The sequence below is a fragment of the Poromitra crassiceps genome (genome assembly GCF_964638095.1).
Source record: "Poromitra crassiceps genome assembly, chromosome: 29".
Taxonomy (NCBI): domain Eukaryota; kingdom Metazoa; phylum Chordata; class Actinopteri; order Beryciformes; family Melamphaidae; genus Poromitra; species Poromitra crassiceps.
In genome coordinates, this window is record NC_139641.1 from 8,284,514 (window position 1) to 8,295,650 (window position 11,137).

The following is an 11,137-nucleotide window of genomic DNA, read 5'->3' on the forward strand; positions in this document are numbered from 1 at the left end:
GATGATGGTGATAATATTATCTATTGATTGTCATTCGTGCAGCTCTCTGCTGTGTGTGTGACACACTGAAGACTCAAGTTGTCCATTTTTCTTTTACTTTACTAATTTTACTAATGCTGCTGCGAGGCTGTTGACCAAGTCCACTAAGAGATGCCATATTACCCCCATTTTAGCTCACTTACACTGGCTGCCCATCAAATTTAGGATCCAGTTTAAAGTTCTTATTTTCCTGCATGGTCAAGCACCTGCCTACATCTGTGATCTGTTACATCCCTACTCCACTAGCAGGCCACTTAGGTCTTCGGACCAGGGCCTACTAGCTGTTCCTCGCTCGAGGCTTAAAACTAAAGGTGACAGATCTTTTCAGTCCGTTGCTCCCAATCTGTGGAACGCCCTTCCACTAGCCTTAAGATGTGCTGCCTCCATCGACATTTTTAAAAAGCAGCTAAAGACGCATCTTTTCAGTTTGGCTTTTACTTAGCCTCTTGTTTTTCACTGTTTATTACTTGTGTTGCATGTGATTCATTCATTTCTGTATGATTCACTGTTGTTTGATAAATTGCCGATTCATTGTTTTAACTGTATTTGATGATGTGAACTGTGAAGCACTTTGTGACCTTGCTCTGTGAAAGGTGCTATATAAATAAATTTGACTTACTTATTAAAAAAAAAAAAAAAAAAAAAATTTACCCTAGCCCTATTTGCTACTTACCAATGATGATGTTGATTGTTAGATTGCTTTCTCAGCACAAATCCATGCTGCTCTAAATAGTCATCCACAAACCAGTACAAGGTCAATGACTGTGTGTGTGTGTGTGTGTGTGTGTGTGTGTGTGTGTGTGTGTGTGTGTGTGTGTGTGTGTGCGTGTGTGTGTGACTGTGGAGGACATTTTCACTGAGCCTCAGTCAGCTTGCACAGACAGGGCGCGTGACCCCGTTGACCTTGTACTGGTTTGTGGCTAACGATCTGGAGCTAGTATGAGGAGCAGCATGGATTGTTCAGAGAAAGGAATACCATTCAACATCATCATGGCTACAAGTAAGTACCGTAAGTAGCAAATAGGGGCTAGGGTTCCAAAAATAACAATCCCTTAAAATACTGAATTCTTAAATTGAGTGGCATCCCCATTTGCAATGAGTCTTGCGCTCCGTTAGGTCATTTGAGCATATATCCTGCAGTATGATTGGTGTAGTTGTTGTGCAAGATGTGTAACAACAAAAGCTCAAAAAATCATCCTGCTTAAAGCAGCGTGCTCGATTTCTAGTTATTATTGTACATGTATGAGAATGCGTTTCTCCATTGTTGAATGATACAGTTATTTGATTTGCCATCAATTATCCATTCATTAATTAGCCTATTGCAGACAGACACTCACTTTTAGTTTCAGATTTCTGTGTGGTGCCGATGGACAGCTCCTTTTATCGTTAAAATAAAATAGTGCTCTGAGAACACATTATTTGTTTTTACGGTCAGATGTGGGCGCGGACATTTTTGAGATTTTCAAGTGGGCTACGAGTCGGAAAAGGTTGGGAACTGTTGCCGTAGATATATTCATCTTGTCAGCTGCCCTCTTTGCCTTGTGGATCAGAGCCCCTCAGCATAACCCACTGAGAGGAAGGCTTTACTGTTCACGCTGGCCCAGTGGATCAACCGACGCTGAGGAGAGACGATACCGGCAACAACAAACATGCACTGGACCTAAGGTATGTGACGTTACACTTATCTTAATTGGAATCAGGCTTGAAATAGCTGGTAAAACTAGTCCACTACCACTACTGAGCTGCAGAAACATACCTGAGCGCCAAATTCCATTCAAAAAAGTCTGTGACAAGCCATCCAAGGTGGGCTTTAACGGGTGAGGTAGTTACACATTTTGAGTGAACATAACTAACGTTTTCTGAACTGTTAGGAGATACTTTTGAATTCTGCAAAGAAAATGCATCCACTAAGCTGCACTTAAAAAAATGTAAACCATTAGAACTGGTGCAGATTCTTATCAATGACCTCCACCCAAAAAGAAAAACGGAAGAGAGCCGTGTGAAGCGAATGTAAATTATCCCCCTTTTTGCTGGGGACCCTCTGGTCTGGAACATCCCTCAAGGACCCCTGGGGGTCCCTGGACTCCACTTTAAGAACCACTGTGCTACTAGGGTACTACACACACTTTGTGAACATAACAAACATCCAACATTATCTGAACTGTTGGGAGCTATTTTTTTCAATTCGGCATAATATTAAATCATCCACCAAGCTGCACTTCATAGCATTTCAACCATGAGAACAGGTGCAAGTGCAAGCAGTGCAGAAGTGAATGTGAAAGTTGAGATTGTCTTGAAATACTGACTATTAAGACTAATAAGGCTATTGCTTGGTCGGTTATATGTATGCCGAAGTGAATACTAGTGGCTATTAACCATTCAGATAGGGCCCTGAGTCATCTTTTAAGGACCATTATCCTGATTCATTACGATACATAAACTGACAGTTTTATGAATGGAGTATGGCGAATAGAGAGAAAGGGGCAGGTGTTTGGACTAGCCGCGACAGTGTTTGGACTAACGTTAAAACACGTTTCCTTGCTTATTGTCAAAAACACATTAAAATGTCATTATTTGAGACTTCATTAGCCTGCCAATCAGTAGCCTAACTGTTCTGTATAATCCTGCAGTCAGCTCGTACCTTGGCTGTGCGCGCCTTCCAAGAGTAGAACGCCTTGTAGGCAGCGTCCACAGCCCGCTTGGCCTCCTGCGGGCCGCAGTCGGCCACCCGGGCGAGCTCCTGGCCGGTGGCCGGGTCCAGCACGGGGAACACCGAGGCCGAGGCGGCGTCCTCCCAGCGGCCCGCCACGTAGCTCTGCGTGCGGAGCAGCCGAGAGGAGGAGACGTCCAGGCTGTACTGCCTCTGCTGGGGCTGCTGCTGCATGGTGCCGACCTGGCGGAGGAAGCAGCGAGTCCTCACCACACACACAGAGGCCATGCCGGCGGGCAGAAACAGGCACAGAGAGAGAGGGGAGGTGTCGTGTGTGTGTAGTGTCTGTGTGTGTGTGCAGGCAGCTCACGGTGTGTCTGTGCTTCTTCTCCCCGCAGAACAGTCGCTCCGGTCGGGATGGATCTGTCAGGTTTCAGCCGGTCCCTCTGGAGGAGGAGCAAAGACACGTGACGCTGCTGAATGAAATGGCCCGCCTGGAGCACTAACCTCGTAGTCTCTTAAAACAGACTGTCTTATCTACATCCGGCAGATGCAGCTATATACAGTCTGTACTTCGTGGGGGAGAATCATGCACCAAACGGAAGAGGAAGTTGAAAGGCGGGACTTCCGCTCATTCGTCCAATCAGAATTTAACATTAGCTAACTAGCTGTATACTGCTGTAGCTATCGTTAGCTAACGCTGATTAGTAAGACGAACGATAAGCTCAGTAACGTTAGCAACTTACCTCATCACTTTCGTTTAACTCTGGAATAAGTGCACGTCTTGCACGAGGTTTCTCCAAGCCGCGGATACATCGTTTACGTCTATCAGGGTCTTATTTCACCGGTTTCGTCGGCGTAGCTTCCATGGTAATTCTAAAGCACTGCTAGCATTAGCAACCTGCATCGGTTTAAGTTTCCGGGGGGAACATATTTTTCGTGGACACGCGTGTCGTGATTGGTCAGATTCCGTCGAACTTCCTTCCGGTCTGAAGGTTTTTTTCACTACTTCCTTGTGCATGTTCTGGGGGTCTGACGTACAGACGGTATGGCGAGAGCATTTGAAAATTGCGGAAGCCAACTCGTCTGTTCTAAGAGACTACTAACCTCGCGTCACCAGGCTCTTCTCGGCGGTTCCGGCCTAGAGCCCGCCCTAGACAGGAAGTAACAGCGGCAACTTTTACTATTTAAATCTTTGCATAACGTTAGGTGGCGCTGTTGGAAGCCTTGCATCGGAGAACCAATCATGAGTGTTGTGGGCGGGCCTGCTTTCTGGGGGCAGTGACGCTCATGCAGAACCGATGTCTCGCAAAACATTGCCGCCTTTGCGGAGAAACATATTAATTGATTGATTGAAGTGTTTATTTCGAATATGAAAGCAAAATAATAAAATAAAAGCCATTTCAGAAACAAAGAAAAATAGAATATATACATATTCGAAAAGGAGTGAGAAGAAGTAAAACTTATTAACTCCCACCCCTTCTCCATAAATAATAAATAATAACAAGCTTCCTGGTCTAACCCTGTCTATACACTACTGTGTAATATTTACTAGTAATTCTGTTTCAGATTTTATAATAATATGAAAATATAAATATAATATATACACATCATACAATAACATGTATACATATATACATATTAATATACACACACATTCATATATTTATCTAAATATATGACTACAATACTCATTATATACGCATATTTACACACACACACACACACATGGAAAAGCAACAAGAAAATAACCCCCAAAAAATAAAAAATAAAATAACCAGTACCCTTATAACACTTAGTGATACCCAACACCTCCCTCATCCCTATAACTTGTGAAGATTGTGTCTTTGTACTAGGGATGTCAACGGTTAACCGTTAATCGATTAACCGTCGCTAACGTCGTTGTTCGGTTATTGCTGTCGGTCTATCAGTTAATATTAAAAAAAAAAAAAAAAAAAAAAAAAAAATTGGTCTATTTACTCAATGAGCTCATGCCCAAACAAGGCGTGTCTATTTAGATGCTGAAATGTTAATGCTTTTTGTGTTAGAAATTCTAACACAAAAAGAATTTGTGTTGAAATGTTGATGCTTTTTGTTAATGCTTGTTAATGCTTTTTGTGTTAGAAATTCTAACACAAAAAGCATTAACATTTCAGCATCTAAATAGACACGCCTTGTTTGGGCATGAGTTCATTGAGTAAATAGACAAAAAAAAAAAAAAAAAAAAAAAAAAAACATTTTTTTTTTTTTTTTTTTTTAATATTAAAAAATTATGAATTAACCGATAGGTTAATCGATTATTAGCGTCGGTTAATCGAAAGTGAAATTAACCGAAAATTGACATCCCTACTTTGTACCTACTTTTAAACTGTTTTATGTTAACAAAGTTTATGTTAATCACTTAGAAACAAACATAACCTGTTAATAGGACGTGTTTCATCCGGCCCCGGCGGCTAGAGGTCTTTCCCCCAGCGATAAGCCAGACTCCCAAGGCTAACGTTACAGAGCCTGCTGATGACTCACAGTAGCAAGCGGACCACTTCCGGGTAGGAAACATTATTGTAAAATAAACCACAGCTATAAATTTTGTTTGGAGCATATCAGCTTCATGCTCTGTGTTAGGACTATGATAAATGGCATTGCCGCTACCAAATAAAATTCTAATAATAAATGTAGGCGTGTCTGCTGCCGGCCGTTCTCGCCGGGCTCGGACAGATAGTTTCTGACAGTGAAATTCCCAGACGTTTGGTGAGCTGCGCCACCAAACGAGCCGAGACTACTTTTACGTTAACATGACAATTAGACACAACGTATCAGAACGGCAAACAACAAAACAAAAGATGGACGTACCGAACGAAGTTTTTGAATAAGTTCTTGTAGAAACATTGCGGATTCACAATCTCACATCTTTTAAGCCAATAGCCTACAGAAGCTTTGCATCAGACAATTAATCGAGGAAAGAGACGTCAAGCTAACGGCAACAAAGACGCTTTTTGGCGCACTTCCTTCCGGTGTTCATTCTGGTTCCGTGGTTTACGCCCCCATGACAAACAGCGGGGTGAAAGGTGCCCAGACTACCTGGAGCACAGAAATGTACGAGAACAAAGCTAAATAATAGCCTCAGAATTCAACTACTCATTCGTTTCACTCAAGCATAGTCTCAAGGAAGGACCCCTGTACTGCGGGTTCCATTCACAAAGGCCCTACTTTATTGTGTAGCGATCACAATAAAACATCACTTAGTTGCCTTAGCATAAAAAGGTTTGTCAGATGGCCTCTAGAGGGCGTCTTTGACTAAGAGATGCAGTTACATACATTGGCTGGGTTTCCCAAAAGCTTCTTTGCGCTAAGAAGCTAATTTAACCCTTCTTAAGGCTCCCTTAAGAAGCAAACGCGTTTCCCAATTGCTTCTTTACGAAGGCATGCGTTTCCCAAAAGCTTCTTAGCGCTAAGAAGCTTCTTTGACCCTTCTTAAGGCTCCCGTAAGAAGCCAACGAAGCCAACGTGTTTCCCGATTGCTTCTTAGCCTAAAATTATCTTCCAATTATCTTTCGTTAAGAAGGCTGCGTTTCCCAAAAGCTTCTTAGCGCTAAGATGATCTTTCGTTAAGAAGGTTTTGTAAGAAGGGTCTGGGGCATTCTTAACACCTTCTTAATGACAAAACACTGGCAGATCCAGCCGCGTCAGGCAAAAGGAGATACTTGTGTCCACTGTTCCTCTTGTGTTTTTCCATTTTTCCTTTCTTTCATGTACCCTTTAGTGTTTAAAATTAGGGAACACTTGAAAATCTCCCCTGTATGTATGGTTACTTATGTTTTAAATGTTTTACCGTAGGCTATATTCCTCTAATCAGAATGGATTCCTTTTATAATGTTGTGGATTTATATAGCACCTTTCACAGAACCCAAGGTCGCTTAAATTCTGTAGTGTTTCTCTGTTTTGTTGTATGCTGTGTATATAAAGCAATTTGAACTGCAGTCCATGTCTGAAATAAATAATGTTTAATAAAGTTTAACATGACCATGATTAGGTTATTCTACAACAGTGTTTCTCAACCACTGAGTCGTGGCCCACTGGTGGGCTCAGAGTGCCATCTAGTGAGCCGCTCCAGTTAAGATGCTTCTTAAGAGCCTTCTATTTTTTTTATTTTTCTCTTCTGTTAAGAAGGCGTTTGGGAAACACTTCTTTGGAGCCTTCTTAACTCCTTAAGAAGCTTCTTAACTCTTAAGAAGCTTCTTTGTTGGGAAACTCAGCCATTGACTGTAAAGTGACATAGGCTATTGTTGAAGTGCAAAATAAAAAAGTTGGTCAATATCGCTCCCTTATGTCACATTCTGTGTTACAGGATTTGTAAAGTCAAGTCAAGTCAAGTCAACTTTATTTATAGAGCACATTTACACCACTGGGCAGTGGGCACACCTGAATCCAAAATGTCTTCATATTGCAGTTTGCACAACATACAGTCAGACTTTGCATTTTGTTGACACAAAATCATCTGTTAATGATCAATCGCGAGATTATGCCAATTTAAATGAATTAAATCCATCAAGAATTGGAGAGGAATTTGAAACACGCTGCCAATCTATATGGCATGCGCTAGTCGGCAATAAATATGGTTATTTTTTATGCACGTGAGTCTAATTTATTAGAGAGTTAATAATGTAGACTATAGACGGTTTTAACTTGACAACAAAAACATTCTAAATTGAACCCCCGCTCACTTCCTGTTGCAGTGTTTGCTATATGGACATAAAAGAAAAAAAAACATTCAAGTGCAGGACTGACCATTCCGTGAAAACCGTCTATACAGCTGAGCAGCGAAAACAAAAGTAACGATGTCGAGTGAATATTTCTGCAGTTTGCCGAATGCTGAGAAAAAGGAAGTGCTGTGGGGTTGCGCGCTGGTGAAAACCGTCTATAGTCTACTTTACTTAAATATATACATATATATATATATATATATATATATATATATATATATATATATATATATATATATATTATATATATATATATATATATATATATATATATATATATATATACTGTATATATATATATATATATATATATATATATATATATATATATATGGACAAGATGTGCCCCGTATACGTATATATATATATATATATCATTGTGTGATTGTGAACACCTGTGGGGCGCGGCACAGCTGCGACCCGCGTCCAAGCGCACTTGTTTCTCTCTTTATTTTTGTTTAATGTTGTTTTATGTTTAACTCATTGAGTGCCAATGACGACAGCTGTCGTCAATTCAAATACTGACGTAGAGTGCCAAAGACGACGATTGTCGTCAATTGCGTTTTTTGACGGGGGGGGGGGGGGTCCATCGAAGCCAGATCTATGTCCTGTAAAATTTTGGGACATGTTGAATGTCTATAACCTATTTTACCGAGCCATTAGGTGGCGACAGTGCTCTCCAGATGACAGAAATGTCAGGAATACAGCCTGAAATAGCCGTGATCAAAGAGAAACCGTGCTCATGCTGCAGCCCAGAGCCATGCTCTAGGCTGCTTGCCAACAGCAATCAATCCGCGCACACAACTGAGCTCCTCTGCCTGTCTGTCTGTCTGCAGTTTCTCCACACATTACCCACCAGAAAGGCAGCACCCGACGCCGAGGGGGCCAAACCTTTAGCGGCAGGCCCGCTTGGCATTTCCTTGTTGCGGCTGTGAGCTGCCCAGGAGCCGCGCGGCGCAAAAACGGAGAGAGGGTCCTGACTGGGTGCGTGTGGGGAGGAGTTTGCAGCTGACTCGGGGAGAGGGGGGGAGAGGCGGGTGGGGCACGCATGCACCACAGAACTAAACCAGGTCACATCATCAGAAAATATTAGCTAGAGTCAGTGAATGTGCTTGAAATGCTGCATTTCACAAAAGGGTGAATATCTCAGCTTCCTGATAGAAATGCATATTTTTGCTGTTTTTGACCTATCTTCTCCGGCTCATAACTAAAGAACGGAAAATGGTATCAATAAACTTTTTTTTGCTGATGATACAATAGAGTCTCCTTGTTCTTTTTGCGTGTTCGGTGTTTACATAGTAATATCACACAATATTCTGTGGGCCTCGAGAAATCACTGAAAACGCTCTGAAACTCTGGCACTGGGAGCGTCCGTTCTCCAAAAGTGGCTGGCACTCAATGAGTTAATGTCGTCAAACGGTGAGCACGGGAATATGTCTACGTACAAGTGGTGGATTATTTGTTTTCTGTTCGGAGGTCTGTGGTTGCAAGTGCAACAAACGCAGCAGACACGCTGGAATATGGATCGGCGTGTGATCAAAGAATGTCGAGTGGGAAACACCCGCCCTGCACTCGCATACAGCAGAGAAGTTTTGCTTGAAGTGAGATACTCTGCGACTCAGGGGACTGCAGCACGGGACTGTGGCTTGGGCCTGACACCGGGGCTGTTTCTCAATAAGTGTTCTTGTGTGTTCTTGCGTTCTTGTGTCCCTGTGAAACGTCATCAGTCGCAGCCCAAGTACCGTTCCAATACAAAGTTCACATTTCGCCAAGAACGCTTAAAATTCCCGGATGTGTTCTCGACACGCCCACTTTACCGAGGATGCTCTGGTTGGTGACTTGTGTCAACTTGGCAAGGCAGATATCCCAGCATGCATTTCGGCATAAGCAGAGGCAGAACGCAGCAGAGAAGACGCCATAAGCTCCGGAAAGTTTTTTACAATTTAAAGTTTTATTTCATCACTAAATTAATTTCTGATGACTTTTGATGCCTACAAGCAGGGTAGTAGGTTTCAATAAGTGCCACTTTACGAACATTTATGGTGAAAAATGTCAAAAAGTTCCAGAGCACAATAGGCTCTGTGCACAACTGAATGGACGAACTTCCGGTTGCAGTCTAATCGGCCAGCCAGCTTCCGCTTTAGCCCGGTCACTGTGTGTATGTAACTTATCTCTGACTATCTGGTTTTTCTACACTATTTCTGGAACTGATTACTGAATTTTTATGACGGACTTGGCTGAATCGATATTTGATTAGACCGCCGCCTGGACACGGACTTGAATTTTTACGGATTGCGGACTTGTATGAAGCTTAAGATGCTATTACGTTAGCTAAAGCTAACGTTAACGTTAGTTTAAAGCTAACAGTGTTGGAACCATAGGTTAGAACGAACATCTTCTCTACCACCGAATTGCTTCAAAAATGACAATTTTTACGAGATGGCTCCAAGATCTGCCTAAAATAAACGTAAACGATGTCCATCGTATCGTTAATGCCTGTTCCCCCGCTCCCATAAGCAAGCGAGAGGGATTCAAGTTATACATATAACATAATAATAATAAGTAGGCTAGTGTTTAGATTCAAGCTGCCTTGCTGATGCTTTGCTTTTGTTAAGTTTGTTAACTTCATCCTAATACCTCATACCTACTCAGAATTTTAACCCCTCAAATGCCAGTGTACAGTAAAAAGTACAGTAGAAAACACAAAAAGTGAATTATTTTCCTTCCCATAAAGGCAAACTGGATTTCTCTTGGGGGGATTATCATAGCCTGGGATATGTTCAAGATTGGCAGGATCCATTTTTAGAATGATGTCACAATACCTATGACAACAATAAGATGATTTTGGTCAATATTTTAATATTTTTTGGGAAGCAGTGGAAGCTCATCCTACTGTTATAGCGACTTGAAGCGGAGCAAAGTGGCACACAGCAGTGCTCATTAGAGCCACCCATACCTCTTTGTAACTTGTGCACATCTCGTACATTATCATTTCTTTTTCCTCACAGCACTCATCTTGTCTTGTTATTGTCATTCGGAGTTCTCAGTGTTTTGCTAGCTTCTAGCTAAGGGTTCGTTAGCTAACGTTAGTTAGTTTAACCAGCTTAAACGTCATACAAGTCCGCAATCATTAAATTCGTGTCCATGTTCAGGCAGCGGTCAAATCAAATATCCATTCAGCCAAGTCCGTAATCCAAATTCAGTAATCAGTTCCAGAAATAGTGTCGAAAAACCAGATAGTTAGAGATAAGTTTGATAAACACAGCGACTAGCACAGTGACCGGGCCGGTAAGGAGAGGAAGCCGATAAAGCGGAAACTGGCTCGCCAAGTTGGCAAGCAAACCGGAAGTTCGTCTAATGGCTTGTGCAACTAGTCTATTGGCTGCATCTACATCAGCTGAGCTTTTTATTTGTGTAGTACTGCAGGCGGCCTCTGCGCTGGTATTGCGCAATACTCTCAAGAACGCATCGTCTTGTGACCTAGCAAGTTCATTCTTCCAAGAACGACTAGCAATAATGTTCTCCCCAGGCAAGAACCCAAGAACAAGAATGCATTCTTGGTATTGAGAAACGGCCCGGGGCTCCTATAGCTGACATCCCGCCGGAGCTGATAAGACCAGGCCGGCGAAAGAGACGAGGAAGGAGAGGCGGGGTGCGGAGACGGCTGCGAGCAAGGCACACAAGGCCA

The 11,137-nt window shown here is 42.3% G+C and overlaps 1 protein-coding gene across 1 annotated transcript in view; it reads right to left on the minus strand.

Annotated features, from left to right (window-relative positions):
- The window catches only part of LOC310800038 (succinate-semialdehyde dehydrogenase, mitochondrial-like), a gene marked incomplete at its 5' end in the record, with an annotated part of 28,104 nt that extends 25,127 nt beyond the window's left edge, over positions 1–2,977 (minus strand). Inside the window, one exon of the mRNA XM_083662631.1 lies at positions 2,681–2,977. Within this exon, the coding sequence (XP_083518757.1) occupies positions 2,681–2,977 (297 nt within the window). The remainder of the gene's footprint in view (positions 1–2,680) is intronic.
- Positions 2,978–11,137: the final 8,160 nt, after the last annotated feature.